The sequence below is a fragment of the Denticeps clupeoides genome, chromosome 16 (assembly GCF_900700375.1).
Source record: "Denticeps clupeoides chromosome 16, fDenClu1.1, whole genome shotgun sequence".
In the NCBI taxonomy this organism is placed as follows: domain Eukaryota; kingdom Metazoa; phylum Chordata; class Actinopteri; order Clupeiformes; family Denticipitidae; genus Denticeps; species Denticeps clupeoides.
Genome location: NC_041722.1, coordinates 548,113 through 568,625, shown reverse-complemented (window position 1 = coordinate 568,625; position 20,513 = coordinate 548,113). Strand labels below are relative to the sequence as shown.

Here is a 20,513-nt window from a genome sequence, read left to right as displayed (position 1 = left end):
ATCAGACACCTGAACTCTCAGAGACTTTTCTCTTTGGACTGACACACACAAGCAGCGGCAGCAGCATGTGCACTTTTTAATTTTTATTTGGCGCCTTGTTCCTCTCATCAGTTTAGCACTGTCTGTATTTTTGGTTGTCTGTGTTTTTGTTGGATTTAAATGTACCCTAGCACTGCCTGTGCCACACATGTGCACTTTATGTCACTATGTAACTTTGTTTTATTGTTTAAATGTTACATGTAGCACCAGGTTCCAGAGGTTTTCATTTCACTATGTACATACATGTCTAACATGTATGTAGCTGAAATGCCAATAAATCATCTTCAACTTGAACTGTTCACTACTGGTTAAAACTTCTTCCTGTTACTGTTCTTTGTCTGGTCTTGACCCTATATTGCCTCTGCTAAAGAACATTGCATTTTATTGTCAGCATTCTGCTTACATTGTCCTGTGTCTTGTCCATAGTTTGGTTCTCCGTCAGCGTGTGTTTCCGCGTCTGTCAGGTCTGTGACTACTGGGAAGGAAAAGTGTACTTCCCAGTAGTCTTCCCACTTTAGCCTTTCTATTTCTGGAGTATGTTATCAGTAGCTGTTAACTCCACCTTTGTCTTTGTGTATGTTGTATACTTCCGTATTCCACACACAAATAGTTTTTGGTTCCAGCTCCCCGTTCCCTTGTTAAGTTTGGGTTTTAAAATAATACCCAATCACATGTCTGTGTCATGAAATATGAGGCAAGTAACTAGGTTCACAAGTAAAAGTCCAGGGTGGGATATTGTCATGTGACATCACTCATTTACATTTACATTTGCAGCATTTATCAGACGCCCTTATCCAGAGCGACTCACAATCAGTAGTTACATGGACAGTCCCTCTGGAGCAACTTAAGGTTAAGTGTCTTGCTCAGGGACACAATGGTAGTACGTGGGATTTGAACCTGGGTCTTCTGGTTCATTGGCGAGTGTGTTACCCATAGGCTACAACTACCCAGTGAGACTCAAGAGACTCGGAGATATGTAAATGAGTGATCACAGCAGCACAGCACATGGTGCACACAGTGAAATTTGTTCTCTGCATTTAACCCATCACCCTGAGTGAGCAGTGGGCAGTCATGACAGGTGCCCGGGGAGCAGTGTGTGGGGACGGTGCTTTGCTCAGTGGCACCTCAGTGGCGCCTTGGCAGATCGGGATTTGAGCCGGCAACCATTTGATTATGGGGCCACTTCCTTAACCGATAGGCCACCACTGCCCCAACACGTCCGGTGTGACGAACGCTGAGATTTCCGCAACCCGAGGTGACAACAGCACCTGACAGTAACCCTTCAAAAGGGCTAACTTAGAAATGTAGCTTGCCAAACCCACAACCAAACTCGGAACACAGTTCTTAAATTCTTCCAACAGCCGAGCCCTCCACAGGAGGTGCAGGCCGGATACGCAGCAGTCTGAGCAGCTAACCAAACACACACAACAATATACAACACCGAGCCAAACACACTAACAGAGGGTGAATTCACACACATACAAATACACATACAAGCACTATCACCTCCAATTAGAACTCCAACAATCTCTCTCTCTCCACTTTAAACTCCTCTGTGAGCACTAAGTTCTTGACTTGCTGTTTCTGGCTCATCTTAGTCAAAGTCAAGTCAAAGTCAGCTTTATTGTCAATTCTGCCACATGTACAGGACATGCAGAGAATTGAAAGTACGTTACGTACCCATACAAGTAACATTAAATACAAAACAGTAACATTGAATACAAAGGTATAAATACAATTTTAAAAAACACAATATACAATTTTAAAAACACCTTATACAAATAAGGGCACATGGTGGAGAGTGCAAAACCATGTAGTGCAACAGAGGTAAGTTTAAAGTGACAAAGTGACAAGTGAGGTAGTGCTGCACAGAGTGACTGGTGCACAGTCAGAAAGTTTGTGGAGCAGAAGAGGGGAGTGAGGGGAGTGGGGGCAGAGCCGGGAGGGAGTTGAGTTTCCTGACAGCCTGATGGGTGAAGCTGTCCTTCAGTCTGCTGGTCCTGGCCTGGAGACTCCGTAGTCTTCTCCCTGAGAAGACTCAGCAGGCTGAAGAAGGTTTGCATTGGGTGGGTGGGATCAGCTGCTATGCCGAGGGCTTTCTTGGTGAGGCGTGTACTGTAGATGTCTTGGAGGGAGGGCTGGCAGTGGCAGTTTAGTCACCAGACCATGGGCGGAGTCAGCAATCAGATATTCCTAAAAAGGAAAACACACACAAACACAGATAATGGCAAGCAGAGATCCCCAATTACTACTCCCTGGCACAAAGCAATCACACACTTACTATAACTACTTATGATGGTTGAGGGTTGCTGATGACGGAGCCCATTACAGTGGCACATACAAACACCACTCAGTTACATTTACAGACATTACAGAGTCGCCATTCCACCTAATGTACATTCTTTTAGATGGTGGGAGGAAAGTGAAGAACCCAGCGAAACCCACACCAATATGGGGAGAGCATGTAAATTACAAACACATAAGGTTTGGGATTCAAACTCACAATCTTGGAGATATGAGGTTACATTACTATCTGCTGCACCACCATTTGTCCCACAAACAAGCAAGAAAGTTCTCTCCAGGGCCTCAGAGATCTGACGGTTGGAGTAAAGCGCTGAGTCACCTTGGCAATCTCAACCAAGAATGTGGGGATCCGAGGGAATTGTTTTTCCTGCAGTGCATCGCCTGTACAGTGTCTAATCCCTGTCAACAGCTGCCCCTGGCAGCCATTACCAGTCCAGACAGTGTTCTGACTAGGGACTCCATTGTCCTGCTGTGGGACTTCAATGCTCACGTGGGCAATGACAGCATGACCCGGAGGGGCGTGATTGGGAGGAACGGCCCACCAAATCTGAACTCGAGTGGTGTTTCGTTGTTGGACTTCTGTGCAAGCTGCAGTTTGGCCTTAACAAACACCATGTTTGGATATAAGGATGCCCACTTGGTACCAGGGCAGCATAGGTCGCAGGTTAATGACTGACTTTGTAGTCATATCATCTGACCTGCGACCATATGTTTTGGACACTGATCACCACCTGGTGGTGAGTTGGATCAGATGCCACGTAGACCTGGCAGGCCCAAACATATAGTGAGTGTCTGCTGGGAATGCCAGGCAGAAGAATGCCTGTCAAGATGGTCTTCAATTCTCACATCCGGCAGACCTTTCACCACGTTTTGAGAGCAGTGGGCCTGAGGAGAAGAAGGCAGAAACTCGCTCACACTGTTTACAGTGGGGATGAGGAGCTGCTGACATCGACAGGGGCTATAGTTGAGCGGTGGAAGGAATACTTTGAGGAGCTCCTCAATCCAACCAATGCGCATTCCAAGGAGGAATCAAAGCTGGGATACCTGGGTATGGACTGTCCAATCTCAGGGGCAGAAGCTGCTGAGGTAGTCAGACAGCTACACAGCGGCGGAGCCCCGGAGGTGGATCAGATCCGTTCTGGGTATTTCATTGCTATGGATGTTGGAGGGCTGTCGTGGTTGACCAACATTGCGTGAACATCGGGGGCAGTTCCGGTGGAGTGGCAGACTGGGGTGGTGGTCCCCATTTTTAAGAAGGGGGACCAGAGTGTGTGTTCCAACTATAGGGGGATCACACTCCTCAGCCTCCCTGAAAAGGTCTACTCCAAGGTAATGGAGAGGATGGTCCGATCGATAGTTGAATCTCAGACTGAGGAGGAGCAATATGGGGGGACCCTATGGAGTGCAGTGATGGTGCACCTTATTGCAGTCGTGGCGTAGCGGTTATGGAAGCCGGTTCGAATCCCGATCTGCCAAGGTGCCACTGAGCAAAGCACCTTCCCCACACACTGCTCCCTGGGCGCCTGTCATGGCTGCCCACTGCTCCCTCAGGGTGATGGGTTAAATGCAGAGGACAAATTTCACTGTGTGCACCGTGTGCTGTGCTGCTGTGTATCACAATGACAATCAATTCACTTTCTTTCTTTCTTCTTATGGAGTGCACTCCAGGAGTTTGGGGGGGCTTTTGTTAAGGGCCATTCAGTCCCTGTACCATAGGAGCATGAGTTTGGTCCGCATAGCCGGCCTGTAAGTTGGACCTGTTCCTGGTGATGGTTTGACTCTGCCAGGGCTGCCCTTTGATTCCTACTCACCTCTAAGGCGCAGCCAGTTGAGGTGGTTCGGGCATCTTGTTAGCATGCCTCCTGGACACCTCTCTGGGGAGATGTTTCGGGCATGTCCTGCCAGCAGGAGGCCCCCGGGTCGACCCAGAACATTCTGGAAAAATGATATCTCCGGTCTGGTCTGGGAACACCTTGGGGTCCTGCTGGTGGAGGTGGCTGGGGAGAGGGCTGTCTGGGATTCTCTACTTGGGATGCTGCCCCCGTGACCTGGATACGCAGAGGAAGACAAGGACGAGCATCTGTGCCTACTCCTTCTCTCATGGCCTGACAATAATCAAGACAGGAGGTCTTGGAGAGGAAAATTATGTTTCAATAATCTTTTTTTAATTCCCAGAGATGCTTGAGAAAAGCACTGTGCCCCCACACTGCTCCCTGGGCGTCTGTCATGGCTGCCCACTGATCACTAAGGATGAGGGGTTAAAAGCAGAAGACACATTCCGTTGTGTGCACTGTGTGCTGTGCTGCATTGTATCACAATGACAGTCACTTTACTTACATTTCCTCATGTTGAAGTGAAGTGAATTTTACAGTGCAAGAAGCAGGTTAAGTCTGATGCTGAGACTTTCATAGTGAGTGACCATTTCAAGTGTTCTTCTAGAGGGCATTCTGAGAAAGAGCAGTTCTGTGTTTATTCTCCATCACCCCTCAGGTCTATTCATTGTCACTGAAGAGAAGAGTACAAAAAACATCACTTTTTTCTGAAGTTCAGACATTTAGCCTCAGTCCTGTTTTTTTTTTTAATGAAAACTGTTTCCTTGCATTCTGAGGAAAGTACAATGTGATTTTTTTCCTGTGTTAAATAAAACTTAAATAAGACACACACACACACACACACACACACTATACTCTATGCCCATAATAAAATTTCGCAGCCAGGTGAATGCCGTCTTTATTTGTGTTGAGGAATACATGAATTAGTTATACATGCTAAAAAGTGGACTTTCAGGGAGGGGATTCACCACGTTCTTCCTGTGGCTTTTAAGTTCCTTTACGGAAGCTCATTAAAACCAACAGTTCCAAAAGAACCCAGGTTTCACCTCCTGGGAATGATTATTTTTATCTGTGTCTGTAACGTATGAAGGTGTTGTGGTGTGGGAAATAGAAAGATCTTTCAGTTGATTTCTGTTCAAACAAAGGCTGGCTAACACCATTAAATGTCTAAAGAAAGGAAGGAAGGGCAGTCATTTCCTACAATACACATTTCTTGCCTGTAGCAGAGATGATGGAGATTGAAGTAGACTCAACAGTGTGTGAAATTCCTTAAAAATCCTCTCTAAATCCTGAGCCCTCTTTCTGCTAAATTAAAACTAGACATTTTTAAATGGCCAGAAGTGGCCTAGCAGGTCAGGAAGCAGACTCATAACTGAAGGGTTGTGGCTTTACATCCCAATTGCCAAGGTGCCACAGAGGTCCCCTTGATCAAGGTACCATCCCCACGCACTGCTCCCCGGGCACCTTTCATGGCTGCCCACTGCTCACTAGTTGTGATTGGTTGATATTTAATTTTGTCACCGAGTACAAAATATAACAAATAACAAAAAAATCACTTTCATTTTTATGGAAAGTCTGGCCCCTTCTCATAAAGCAATTATTGTGCAAAATCGAGGAATCTTGCAGGGCCACTTCCTGCAAGACAGGAGCAATTCCTTCAGACACTATTTCCCATCATGCTTCTGGTTGGAAATTCCTGGTGAACAATGGAACAAATACAGAAGAAGCCACATCTGCCTTTATGCGTGCAGTGATTTAATAGTGCGGAATGGTTGTTGACAAGATCAGCAAACATTTGTTTGATATTATAGGGCCATTCAGAGCACAAAAACTGACTTGAAGCTGAGATCTCATTATTACATTTACAGCATTTATCAGACGCCCTTATCCAGAGCGACTTACAATCAGTAGTGACAGGGGACAGTCCCCCTGGAGCAACTTAGGGATAAGCGTCTTGCTCAGGGACACAATGGTAGTAAGTGGGATTTGAACCTGGGTCTTCTGGTTCATAGGCGAGTGTGTTACCCACTAGGCTACTACCCACCCCATTATATTTAATTTAACTGAACGATTTGATATTAACAACTAATGGTTGGGTCAGTCCATTTTCTGACATTAAAATGGGGGGGTAAGGTTTAAATAAAGTTTTAAAACAGTTTTAAAGAGCAAATATCAGACATCCAGGAGGCATGGCAGGAATCTAGAATGTATCAGCTTTAAGCTTTCATTTACAAGACTGTGCTCTAAAAACACTCTGAAAGGTCAAAAGTTGAGAGAAATACAGGTCCACCCTCAATGGGTCTCCTATCTGATCCTTGTCATGTGTGCAGGTGGCACGTGCTGCACCATGGCATAATCATAGCACATAATCCGCCTATGTAGCCCACTTACACCCTGTCATTTGGTGCTAGTGGGGAAAGTGCAGGCCAGCCTATGTTTCACCAAAACAGGTGTCAGCAGAGTTGCTTTTCATTTAGTCATTCAGTCCAAATTTTCAGAAGCAAGCATACATTGAAGGGTGAAATGGAAGCTTTTAGTTTGCCATGCTGCACCACCCCCACTCTGCTCTGGTTGTATCGATCACAGCAGCTGCTGGACAGAGATGGAGACAAAGCAAGTGATATTCATCCAGCCAGTTAATTTTCGTCTCACTGCTGCATTCACTATATTCCTTTGCAACTGCACTCACACCAAACGGCATCCAAGATACAGTGGAGCACCCAAATGCATTCTCCAGACATATCTCTGTGAACAATAGTTCAGTTTATGAGATATAGTTTTTGTCCCCTCTCTGTTGTGTCTCATCAGTGGTGGATGGAGAGGTGGCTGCAGGAGCCTGGAATGTGGGAAAAGAGAGGGTATGATGTGGGTCAGGGAGGACACCCTTGTTTTTTTCTGGTTTTTATAGAATTTCCCTGTTGCAGTGTATAATTCTTCAACCTCAGTACAACTTTGTATAAGAAGTGGTGGGCAGTAACAAAATAAATGTACTCTCATGTATATATGTAGTATACTGCTACCATCTTCCATTTAAAAGTTTGTACAATGTGTGGCAGACCATACATTCTGGCAACTTCTCAGAAATATGTTTTCATCTTGTCAAAAGAAGATTTATTTCATTGTAGCAAGAATAAAACAGTGTTGACATTACATATAGACATTTTAACAGACTGCAATGTGTTACAATTTTAAACATTCATATCGGTTTTCTGTGTTTTCATTACTACATATAAAGAGTGCATTTCCTTCTTATTTCAGAAGGATGTCCAGCCCTGAGCTGCCGCTCATCTAGTGGTCATGAAATGTGAAATCTTGCTGGACGTTGCACCACCCCAATCCTCTTCTTGTGGTCCCATGACTTCTCTGCTCCCTTTTTCTCTTCTGCACCTACAGGTCTTGTCCTAAAAGACCTGATCTTCCCTCAGCTGTTTTCATTGGTAACGCTTTGATTTGGGTTCTGCTTTGGGCTGTCCGCTGGAGGAACATAAAATGGAATAAAAGTGAAGCTGTGTGGTACGGGTGCCTCTCATCGCCACAGCACACCCTTCAGTGCTGCTGAAAGCCAGCAGATAAAGATGAAGAAGAACATTTCCCCACTTTTCTACTCGATTATAAGCCTTGTGTCAGTGTTGAAGGGAGAGAACCAGTGCATACCTCCCCCAATGCCTTCTATTCAACAGTCAATCACTGGATACACTGGTTATCTCACAGGCCCTTTTCTTTTCTACTGGACCAGCCAGTGGATTCCAGAAACACACAGAAAGACACGTAAAACTGCCTCTCATTGGCTGGTCCAAATGAGTAAAAAATGAATTGTGTGTGGAAATAGGCTTTGTTCAGGGCCATTGTCTGTGTGGGTGTGCTGCTGGAAGATAAAACTCTCCCCCCTCTTTCTAATGGATAAACAAAGCATGTTGTCTTGTTCAATAGACTAGGACAAACTGAATCAAGCATCAAGTAAACATACTATACATTTACACATATTACGGCATTGTCCACCATTGTCCACCATTGTCCACCATTGTCCACCATTGTTCTCACATGGTCATATCAGATGACAGCAGGTTAAACCACCTCCCAGGAGAGGCTTTCGACCTATATTTCACTGGTACCTCCACTGCTGTGTGCACCTGGGTACAAGCAGCCGAAAATAAATCCTGGGTTCATATTTCTATTTCTGCGCCAGAGCCATGTGGACACGCCCCCTTTCAGGCGAGCGCGATGATTGGGCGACCGCTCTCCGTCGCTCACGCCTGATTGGCCGGTCGCCCTCGCGGCTCGGCCTCCTGTCGCGCGACCGTGGGCTGCGTGGACGCGCTGGAAGCGGCGTCCTTCGGGCAGGAATTGCTGCTTTTTGGAATGAGGGGCAGGCGGTAGCTGCGCACGGCCACCTGTCTGTCGCCGAGGAGCGCTCTGTATGGAGGGATGTGGGAATGGCGTGCTCCAGGAGAACCAAAACTTTGGTGTCTACGTGCGTGATCCTGAGCGGCATGACCAACATCGTGTGTCTGCTGTACGTGGGCTGGGTGACGAATTACATCGCCAGCGTGTACGTCAAAGTGCCGATGCCAGTCCCGGAAAAAAAGTTGGACGGAGACAAGAAACGAGAAACTCTGCGGATTATCGAGCGGCTGGACCGTCTGGAGAATGTCGTCAACCAGCACATACAAGGTAGGAAGGACAAACTGTTTTTATTATTAACTATCATACAGTTCCAATTATTACTAGATAGGGACATTCCAGAGATATTAATGTTTCTCTGTTCTTATGTAATGTATCTATTCATTAGTACTTGTAGGGCTTCTATTATTATGTTGTCTGTTGTATAAAATGGATGCTTCTGGTGTTAATAATAAGAATTAGATCATCAGGTGATTGTTGTTAATATTGTGATGGATACTGTGTCTTGTTGAAATAATTGGGGCAGTGGTGGCCTAGCAGGTATGGAAACGGACCTGTAATCAGAAGGTTGATGGTTCGATCCGATCTCGTTCCGCCAAGGTGCCACACACTGCTCCCCGGGCACCTGTCATGGCTGCCCACTGCTCACCAAAGGCGATGGTTAAATACAGAGGACACCTTTCACCGTGTCACCATGTGCAGTGACAATCACTTCACTTTCACTTCACTTTCAATTGCAGAGCCCTCAAGGTCTGTAGAATTTGGACCATTTCTGAAAATATTTCTGTGCATTCTTGGCAATTTTCTCCATATTCCTACATTGTAGGTATGCATGTAATCCTGTTCTTTATATTGTAAGTGGATTAAAGAGCCCTCGTATCGATGTGAGGGCTGTTTCTTGCAGGTTTTGCCCCAGTTTTCCTTCATTTTTTGGGGTTTGTCCAGCACATCTGCTGTAGGCTGCAGTGCTCCACATATCACTTAATTCCAATGGTGAACAAGCGCACAGCTGCTCCATTTTTACTTCTTTTAATGTGAAGATTACTTTGTTCTGTGCAGCGTGTTTATAAGAAAACTTCATATCCCTCTTTTTTCTAAAACTCAAATGAAAGTTGTACTGCAAGTTGTACCAATAAAGTGAAGTGATTGTCACATGTGATACACAGCAGCACAGCACATGGTGCAAACCGTGAAATTTGTCCTCTGCATTTAACCATCACCCTGAGTGAACAGTGGGCACCCATGACAGGCACCCGTGGAGCAGTGTGTGGGGACGGTGCTTTGCTCAGTGGCACCTCAATGGTGCCTTGGCCGATCGGGATTCGAACCAGCAACCTTCTGATTACGGGTCCGCTTCCTTAACCGCTAGGCCACCATTAGTGTGTTAGAGATGAGTGTGCTGAGCAGAATGAGCCATCAGCAGCAGCAGCATCATCAGCAGCATGTCTTTATTTCTCACACACAATAGAATGAGACAATGAACCCAGCTCAGCTGAACTGTGCACTCTGCCAGTAATTAAAGCTCCACTTCTACACAGTGGGGAGCATGCTGCCCATTGCTCACTAATCACTAAAGGTGCTGCAGTGTTTCACAATGACAATCACTTCACTTACTTTTACTTTCATGACTTTAAAGCACAGAACAAAAAATAATTAACGTTCCAATAGATTTAAAAGAAACTCATATAGTAAAACTTTGTATGGTGCTTATTATTACTATCATGAATACATGGATATGTAATTTTTAGGGCATAAACCACAGCCCTCTCACACTTGTCCTTAAAGATGTCTACCTGTGGCCTAAATAAGGCTAAAGGTCTTACTTGTGAGGACTGTGAATGGCAGAGCTTTCTGTAAAAGAAGACAGAAATATGAACAGAACAGTGTTATTCAAGCTGGTTATATTTTTTAAATCATGAAAAGAGACTAGTGTAACATCCCTGGCCAGCAGGAGAACTGACCTCTGTTTAGCATGTTAACTTTCTGTACATTTCATACTTTTATTAGTATATTAATATCATTAAGTAATGATGTGGGCTGCTCAGGCTTTCAGTAGTGCCATTGAAACATGGATGAGAGAGGGGAAGGGACAGGAAGTGTCTGTTGCAACCTGAACCTAGCCTAGGCCCAATTTAAAGTCTTCATACTACTGTTGGGCCATAATGAGCCCTTTAGCTCAACATACAAAAAGTTTCCAGTTCTTCACTTATACCACAACTGACTTTTATAAGCCAGAAAATTTAAAAACATTGACTGATGAATATGCAAAAATATATTTTTTAATATAATAATACATTTGTTTTATTATAAAACTGACTTTTCCTAAATACGACAATTATAACCAACTACAAAAAGGACAAACAATGTTACAAAGATAAGAGCGTGACAAGAAGTTCTCAATCATGAAGAAAACCAGCACGGCTGCTTTATGTAGAATGTGGTTGTTCATAAATGGTTAACAACGAAGCAAAAGTTCTCACTTTAAAAGATCCTCAATATTTTCATTTTTAAATACCCAACTTCATCTTCCATCAGTTTTCCAAAGCCTGAGTGGGACCTGCGGTAAGGCAGTGATGGCCTTGTGGGTAAGGAAACGGACCTGTGATCATTCAGAAGGTTGCTGATTCGAATCCTGAGCTGCTAAGGTGCCACTGAGGTGCCACATCTCACTGTGTCACTGTGTGCTGTGCTGCAGTGTTTCAAATGTAACAACAAATCACTTCATTTTTTCACTTTCACTTCTTAATATTGGAAAAACAAATGCTGGAAACATGAAATATGAAAATGAGTCAAACACAAGTCATGCAGAATATGAATGCGTAATTGATGCCGTGGTTGTTCAGACATGAAGTGAATACCCGTTGTAATAGATGTCGTGTGAGCAACGTCTAACCCTTTTAATAGGGCTTACTTGTTATATACAGTCTTACACATACAGTGATATACAGTACAGGCCAAAAGTGTTTTCTTTATTTTCATGACGTTGTTAGATTCTCACTGAAGGCATCAAAACTATGAATGAACACATGTGGAGTTATAAACTTAACAAAAAAAGGTGAAAAACATGTTATATATTCTAGTTTCTTCAAAATAGCCACCCTTTGCTCTGATTACTGCTTTGCACACTCTTGGCATTCTCTCGGTGAGCTTCGTCACCTCAAATGCTTCTCCAACAAAAGGGGTTCCCAGAGGTGTTTAGCACTTGTTGACCCCTTTGCCTGCACTCTGCAGTCCAGCTCACCCCAAACCATCTGGATTGGGTTCAGGTCCGGTGACTGTGGAGGCCAGGTCTCCACTTTTTGTTAAGTACATAACTCCACATGTGTTCATTCATAGTTTTGATGCCTTCAGTGAGAATCTACCAATGTAAATGGTCATGAAAATAAAGAAAACACATTAAATGAGAAGGTGTGTTCAAACTTTTGGTCTGTACTGTATGTATGTGTGCATAATCATTTTTAGATGGCTGAAACATTGAGAAACTCTGATTATTTTATTGATCTGTCTCATTACATTTTAGCAACATATGATGGGATTTTAACTGGATTTTTAAACTGAAAAACGGGGTGTATGAAACCGATACACACTATTTTTTTTTTTGGCTTTTAACGAAGATTCACCAAAGATTTACCAAAAAAAAAAATGACATTGTTACTTCACTTTAGTCTAACCAATGATTGCTATTTATTTAATAATAAATTTTTTGGGGGTTTTAAATAAAATTTGTTTTACATATTCCTTCCAGAATTAAGTTAATGAAGATTTTGTTAATAGTTTACCTTTTTTTTTTATTTTTTTTATTAATTTAAATACATTTAAACAAAAACATTACAATATGTTTTATCCAATTACTCCAGTTATCACTGGAATAATCTGTTGATTATTACAAATTGAATATTACATTTACATTTACATTTACAGCATTTATCAGACTTACAGTCTCCCTGGAGCAACTTAAGGGTTAAGTGTCTTGCTCAGGGACACAATGGTAGTAAGTGGGATTTGAACCTGGGTCTTCTGGTTCACAGGTAGAGTGTGTTACCCACTAGGCTACTACCACCTTCACATTACAAAATAATTGATAACTGCAGCACAATTGAGCTGCTCTGCACTTTGGCGGATATGACATAGTAAATACTCATAGACTAGAAGGTTTATTTAATTGTGTTTTTTCCAACATTAATATTTTATCATCAAAAAGATTTTGTCTTTTAGTTCCGGTCTCAGCAAGAAACATTCAGAAGGGTCAGAGAGCTGGAAGTACTTTCCAGCACTTTCTTTTACATTCTTTGAGAAATTAGTCTTAGTAAATGTTCTAAAAAGCAAAAACAGTGTTTATTAAAAACAAACTAAATCAGAAACAAAAGTTCACTCATACGCAGCCTCAGCATAACTTAGGTACCCACTAGCATGTGTCCCAGACCTTTAAAGGATTGTGATCAGGAGGTGCACGGTTGTGGTGCATGTAGTGAGTGTGTCCTGAAATGAGGTACTCAGTCCATTAGTGCATGTGTTCTGCGTGCGAGTGCTGCAGCAGCAGGCCACTGACAAATAATTCCAACATTGCAGTACTGTACATTAAAATATTCCAAATTAATATTCCCCCACTAGTGGTTGGCCAGTTGGTAAGGAAACAGTCCCATAATCAGAAGGTTGCCGGTTCGAATCCCGATCCGCCGAGGTGCCACTGAGCAAAGGACCGTCCCCACACACTGCTCCCCGGGTGCCTGTCATGGCTGCCCACTGCTCACTAAAGGTGTGCTGTGTTTCACAATGTTTCACTGCTATGTAGCAGATGTAGTTAGTTCATAATATTTTCTTCATTGTGTTGTCTCAGTAGGTAAATCTGCAGTTAGAAGGTGTGGTTTGGAGTGTGAGCCTGACATTCTATGGGATTGTGTAATGATGCTGCTCTCACTTTGGTGAGAAATGTGGATGTTAATCAAATCAAACGAAGGGCTTTTTAAAAACCAAATCAGATGAAAAACCCTCTCAGTGGTGAAGAATGCTTCATTAACAGCATGAAAGAAATGAGTCCTTCACTTCAAATGCTCCTTGCCCTGGAGAGATTATCATATTTCACCCAAGCAGTTTTAGGAAACACACTGTTTACTGGTTTTAATCATGAAAGAAACAGATCTGTATTTCTGCTAAAATGTTAATAATGAGAAAAAATGGTTAAAATCATTTTTTTTTTAGCAAATAACCTTTCGGTTTCCACAAAATCGAATGTTGTTATTGCTGGAAGGATGAAACAAGGACACCTGAGTTCCCTCTGTCTGAAATGAATGCGTGAGGAATATATGGTGTATGTGCGAGGTTTGTATGTAGATGTGTGAGGAATATATGGTGTATGTGTGAGTATGTATGTACATGCGTGAGAAATATATGGTGTATGTGCGAGGTTTGTATGTACATGCGTGAGGAATATATGGTGTATGTGTGAGGTTTGTATGTAGTTGTGTGAGGAATATATGGTGTATGTGCGAGGTTTGTATGTAGTTGTGTGAGGAATATATGGTGTATGTGTGAGTGTACGTACATGCGTAAGGAATATATGGTGTATGTGTGAGGTTTGTATGTACATGCGTGAGGAATATATGGTGTATGTGCAAGGTTTGTATGTAGTTGTGTGAGGAATATATGGTGTATGTGTGAGTATGTATGTACATGCGTAAGGAATATATGGTGTATGTGTGAGGTTTGTATATAGATGCGTGAGGAATATATGGTGTGTGTGTGTGTGTGTGAGGTTTGTATGTAAATGCCTGAGGAATATATGGTGTATGTGTGAGGTTTGTATGTAGATGCGTGAGGAATATATGGTGTATGTGTGAGGTTTGTATGTAGTTGTGTGAGGAATATATGGTGTATGTGCGAGGTTTGAATGTAGGTGTGTGAGGAATATATGGTGTAGGAGCGAGGTTTGAATGTAGGTGTGTGAGGAATATATGGTGTAGGAGCGAGGTTTGAATGTAGGTGTGTGAGGAATATATGGTGTAGGAGCGAGGTTTGAATGTAGGTGTGTGAGGAATATATGATGTATGTGCGAGGTTTGTATATAGATGCGTGAGAAATATATGGTGTGTGTGTGTGTGTGTGTGTGAGGTTTGTATGTAAATGCATGAGGAATATATGGTGTAGGAGCGAGGTTTGTATGTAGATGTGTGAGGAATATATGATGTATGTGCGAGGTTTGTATATAGATGCGTGAGGAATATATGGTGTGTGTGTGTGTGTGTGTGTGTGTGTGTGTGAGGTTTGTATGTAAATGCATGAGGAATATATGGTGTAGGAGCGAGGTTTGTATGTAGATGTGTGAGGAATATATGGTGTATGTGTGAGTGTATGTACATGCGTAAGGAATATATGGTGTATGTGCGAGGTTTGTATGTACATGCGTGAGGAATATATGGTGTATGTGCAAGGTTTGTATGTAGTTGTGTGAGGAATATATGGTGTATGTGCGAGGTTTGTATGTACATGCGTGAGGAATATATGGAGTATGTGTGAGATTTGTATATAGATGCGTGAGGAATATATGGTGTGTGTGTGTGAGGTTTGTATGTAAATGCCTGAGGAATATATGGTGTATGTGTGAGGTTTGTATGTAGATGCGTGAGGAATATATGGTGTATGTGTGAGGTTTGTATGTAGTTGTGTGAGGAATATATGGTGTATGTGCGAGGTTTGAATGTAGGTGTGTGAGGAATATATGGTGTAGGAGCGAGGTTTGAATGTAGGTGTGTGAGGAATATATGGTGTAGGAGCGAGGTTTGAATGTAGGTGTGTGAGGAATATATGATGTATGTGCGAGGTTTGTATGTAGTTGTGTGAGGAATATATGGTGTATGTGTGAGGTTTGTATATAGATGCGTGAGGAATATATGGTGTGTGTGTGTGTGTGTGTGTGTGTGAGGTTTGTATGTAAATGCATGAGGAATATATGGTGTAGGAGCGAGGTTTGTATGTAGATGTGTGAGGAATATATGATGTATGTGCGAGGTTTGTATGTCGATGTGTGAGGAGTATATGGTGTATGAGCGAGGTTTGTATGTAGGTGTGTGAGGAATATATGATGTATGTGTGAGGTTTGTATATAGATGCGTTAGGAATATATGGTGTATGTGTGAGGTTTGTATGTAAATGCCTGAGGAATATATGGTGTATGTGTGAGGTTTGTATGTAGATGCATGAGGAATATATGGTGTATGTGCGAGGTTTGAATGTAGGTGTGTGAGGAATATATGGTGTATGTGCGAGGTTTGAATGTAGGTGTGTGAGGAATATATGGTGTAGGAGCGAGGTTTGAATGTAGGTGTGTGAGGAATATATGGTGTAGGAGCGAGGTTTGAATGTAGGTGTGTGAGGAATATATGATGTATGTGCGAGGTTTGTATGTACATGCGTGAGGAATATATGGAGTATGTGTGAGGTTTGTATATAGATGCGTGAGGAATATATGGTGTGTGTGTGTGAGGTTTGTATGTAAATGCCTGAGGAATATATGGTGTATGTGCGAGGTTTGAATGTAGGTGTGTGAGGAATATATGGTGTAGGAGCGAGGTTTGAATGTAGGTGTGTGAGGAATATATGATGTATGTGCGAGGTTTGTATGTAGTTGTGTGAGGAATATATGGTGTATGTGTGAGGTTTGTATATAGATGCGTGAGGAATATATGGTGTGTGTGTGTGTGTGTGTGTGTGTGTGTGTGAGGTTTGTATGTAGATGTGTGAGGAATATATGATGTATGTGCGAGGTTTGTATGTCGATGTGTGAGGAGTATATGGTGTATGTGTGAGGTTTGTATATAGATGCGTTAGGAATATATGGTGTATGTGTGAGGTTTGTATGTAAATGCCTGAGGAATATATGGTGTATGTGTGAGGTTTGTATGTAGATGCATGAGGAATATATGGTGTATGTGCGAGGTTTGAATGTAGGTGTGTGAGGAATATATGGTGTATGTGCGAGGTTTGAATGTAGGTGTGTGAGGAATATATGGTGTAGGAGCGAGGTTTGAATGTAGGTGTGTGAGGAATATATGGTGTATGTGTGAGGTTTGTATGTAGATGCATGAGGAATATATGGTGTATGTGTGAGGTTTGAATGTAGGTGTGTGAGGAATATATGGTGTATGTGCGAGGTTTGAATGTAGGTGTGTGAGGAATATATGGTGTAGGAGCGAGGTTTGAATGTAGGTGTGTGAGGAATATATGGTGTATGTGTGAGGTTTGAATGTAGGTGTGTGAGGAATATATGGTGTATGAGCGAGGTTTGTATGTAGTTGTGTGAGGAATATATGGTGTATGTGTGAGGTTTGTATATAGATGCGTGAGGAATATATGGTGTGTGTGTGTGAGGTTTGTATGTAAATGCCTGAGGAATATATGGTGTATGTGCGAGGTTTGAATGTAGGTGTGTGAGGAATATATGGTGTAGGAGCGAGGTTTGAATGTAGGTGTGTGAGGAATATATGATGTATGTGCGAGGTTTGTATGTAGTTGTGTGAGGAATATATGGTGTATGTGTGAGGTTTGTATATAGATGCGTGAGGAATATATGGTGTGTGTGTGTGTGTTGTGTGTGTGTGTGTGTGTGTGTGTGTGTGTGTGTGTGTGTGTGTGAGGTTTGTATGTAGATGTGTGAGGAATATATGATGTATGTGCGAGGTTTGTATGTCGATGTGTGAGGAGTATATGGTGTATGTGTGAGGTTTGTATATAGATGCGTTAGGAATATATGGTGTATGTGTGAGGTTTGTATGTAAATGCCTGAGGAATATATGGTGTATGTGTGAGGTTTGTATGTAGATGCATGAGGAATATATGGTGTATGTGCGAGGTTTGAATGTAGGTGTGTGAGGAATATATGGTGTATGTGCGAGGTTTGAATGTAGGTGTGTGAGGAATATATGGTGTAGGAGCGAGGTTTGAATGTAGGTGTGTGAGGAATATATGGTGTATGTGTGAGGTTTGTATGTAGATGCATGAGGAATATATGGTGTATGTGTGAGGTTTGAATGTAGGTGTGTGAGGAATATATGGTGTATGTGCGAGGTTTGAATGTAGGTGTGTGAGGAATATATGGTGTAGGAGCGAGGTTGTATGTAGTGTATGCGTGAGGTTTGTATGTAGATGTGTGAGGAATATATGGTGTATGAGCGAGGTTTGTATGTAGTTGTGTGAGGAATATATGGTGTATGTGTGAGGTTTGAATGTAGGTGTGTGAGGAATATATGGTGTATGTGTGAGGTTTGAATGTAGGTGTGTGAGGAATATATGGTGTATGCGTGAGGTTTGTATGTAGATGTGTGAGGAATATATGGTGTATGAGCGAGGTTTGTATGTAGGTGTGTGAGGAATATATGGTGTATGTGCGAGGTTTGTAGGTACAGTCATGTGAGAAAATGAGGTTACCCCATTAAATAATGTTCACATATCAATGTCCAATGTTATTATGTATATTTGGAAAAGAAAGTGACTTAATTACAATTTAACAACAAAAATAAAAAAAAAATTAATCATAAAAAAAAGATATGAACAAAAATGTGTAGTTTAATGGAGGAAAAAGTTAGGACACCCTACCCCCTAATAACTAGTGTTGCCCCCTATGGCTGATATAACCTCTGTGAGATGCCTTTGGTAGCCCTTTACAACGCTGGGTAACGATGTACTGATCATATGCACCTCACGTGATACAGCTGTGTGGGATTTTAACCATTTTAAGTGGGATGATGTGTGGGGGTGTCCTTATTTATTCCTCACCAGAAATTGCATTCTTTTTAAATTACATTTCACAGAAAGTTTTAAAAAGGCTTTTCTTAATTTTTAATTGTATAGTTATATTATTTGGATCCCTCAATATCATTAAAATATTTTAAAATATACAGGCTTTCATAGGGTGTCCTAATTTTCACACGACTGTAGATGTGTGAAAAATATATGGTGCATGCATTAGGTTTGTGTGTACATGCATGAGGAAAAATGTTTTGATTTGAATTACACCTCCATCATTGAGGTTTGTAGATGGCCAGCAAGAGTTTAATAAAGAGTTGGTAGTCTTTCTGAGTGGTTGTGTGAGAAGAAGATGGGAGAGAAGATGCTGGAGTTTTTCTACTGCTTCTCTACTGACCTCTCTTTTCCTCAGCCTCCTGGGGAGTCACAGTTAATTACCTCAGCAGCTTCAGAATGGCGAAAGGTCACAGGAACAGCAGCGACAAAGCCGCACAGGAACCTTTTTTGACATTACTCATCTCTCCACACCATTATACTGTACTGCACCCAATTAATGAACCCATCAGGCTGGAGTGAGGACTTTTTTGTGACTAATGCTATAGAGGATATCATGTGATAATCACAGTGAGTTATTGTGCCATGTGTATCAGAGTCTGTGCATATACAACTATGACTTCCCTCCACTGGCTCCCAGTAGCTGCACATCAGATTCAAAATACTGCTGGTCTACAAAGCCAAACATGGAGTAGCACCGTCCTACCTCACACTGCACCTCGTATACTCCGAGCCTCCAGTACTGCTCGCCTGGTCCCCCCATCGCTAAAGGTAAAAGGAACACATTCATCTAGACTTTTCTCCGTCTTGGCCCCTCGGTGGTGGAATGAACTTCCCCTCGAGGTCAGAACAGGACAGTCAGTATTTTCAAACGGCAGCTCAAGACCTTCCTCTTTAGAGAATATTTAGATGAACTTGTAACCTTCTTATTAGCTTACTTATGCATAGAAACTACAACAGAGCAAATAAAAAGATTGTATTCATAGCTGGGGTCCTAGTGAACCAGAATTGATCTCTTCATCGATGGTAACATGGAAGCACTTTGTAAGTCACTCTGGATCAGGGCGTCTGCCAAATGCCTTAAATGTAAATGGTTGCTTTTTCTTTTCAATACTACATTCCGGTCAGTCTTACATTTACATTTACTGCATTTATCAGACGCCCTTATCCAAAGACACTTACAATCAGTAGTTACAGGGACAGTGTGTCTTTCTCAGGGACACAATGGTAGTAAGTGGGATTTGAACCTGGGTCTTCTGGTTCATAGGCGAGTGTGTTACCCACTAGGATACTACCACTCATGCTCTTACAGGATCACTGTAACATTGAAAGTGAAGTGATTGTCATTGTGAACGAAATGTGTCCTCTGCTTTTAACCCATCACCCTTGGTGAGCAGTGGGCAGCCATGACAGGTGCCTGGGGAGGAGTGTGTGGGGACAGTATTTTGACCAAGGGAACCTCAGTGGCACCTTGGCAGTTCAGGGATTTGAACCGGCAACATTCTTATTACGTGGCTGCTTCCTTAACTGCTAGGCCACCACTGCCCCGAGTAAAAAAAGTGAATGCAGTCCCCCTCTACCAGAAATGAAGCAGTCGAGATTCCCACATTTGGGGAATTCGCAGGGGTCAGCATAGCCATGATCCTCGCCATGTGTGAACGGCCTACTTGGTCACGGTATCTCCCCTGCCATTGTTGAGATATCTCAGGCATGAGTGTCATCTGTACACATGCCAGATGTAGTAGCTATGGATGTAATAGCCAGATAGCTAACAAACATGCTTAAAAAAAAAAAAAAAACAACGGTTCAAACCCCAGTTACTACCATTGTGTGCCATTAACATCAACTTAATGTAGTGTAACATAATGTATGATTGAAATATTAATGTGAAATGAAATCTGAATAAAAAGCCAAGATGCACCCAAACTATTGTTTTTCATGTTGAATGCGTGGAAGTAGCCACAATCACATTGTGGGATAGTAGATCAATATTTCTCACAACGTCAGTCTTTGTTCAGCGTTTGGACATAGTGACCTGATCTAGCCACCAAAAACCAAACCAAACATTCCCTGTTATTCTCCATTTGAGGGCCAATACTTTATTCTTTATTTCAACATTATTTATTATTATTTCTTTCAACATTA

General features: G+C 42.4%; 1 protein-coding gene and 1 pseudogene across 1 annotated transcript in view; one reads left to right on the top strand and one right to left on the bottom strand.

The window, feature by feature from the left end:
- The first annotated feature begins 8,457 nt into the window (after nt 1–8,457).
- Nucleotides 8,458–20,513, top strand: part of LOC114765963 (polypeptide N-acetylgalactosaminyltransferase 18-like) — a 61,798-nt gene continuing 49,742 nt past the window's right edge. The window contains exon 1 of the mRNA XM_028956530.1: nt 8,458–8,846. Coding sequence (XP_028812363.1) covers nt 8,609–8,846 — 238 coding nt within the window. The 5' untranslated portion in view covers nt 8,458–8,608. The remainder of the gene's footprint in view (nt 8,847–20,513) is intronic.
- Nucleotides 19,925–20,063, bottom strand: LOC114766455 (uncharacterized; annotated as a pseudogene).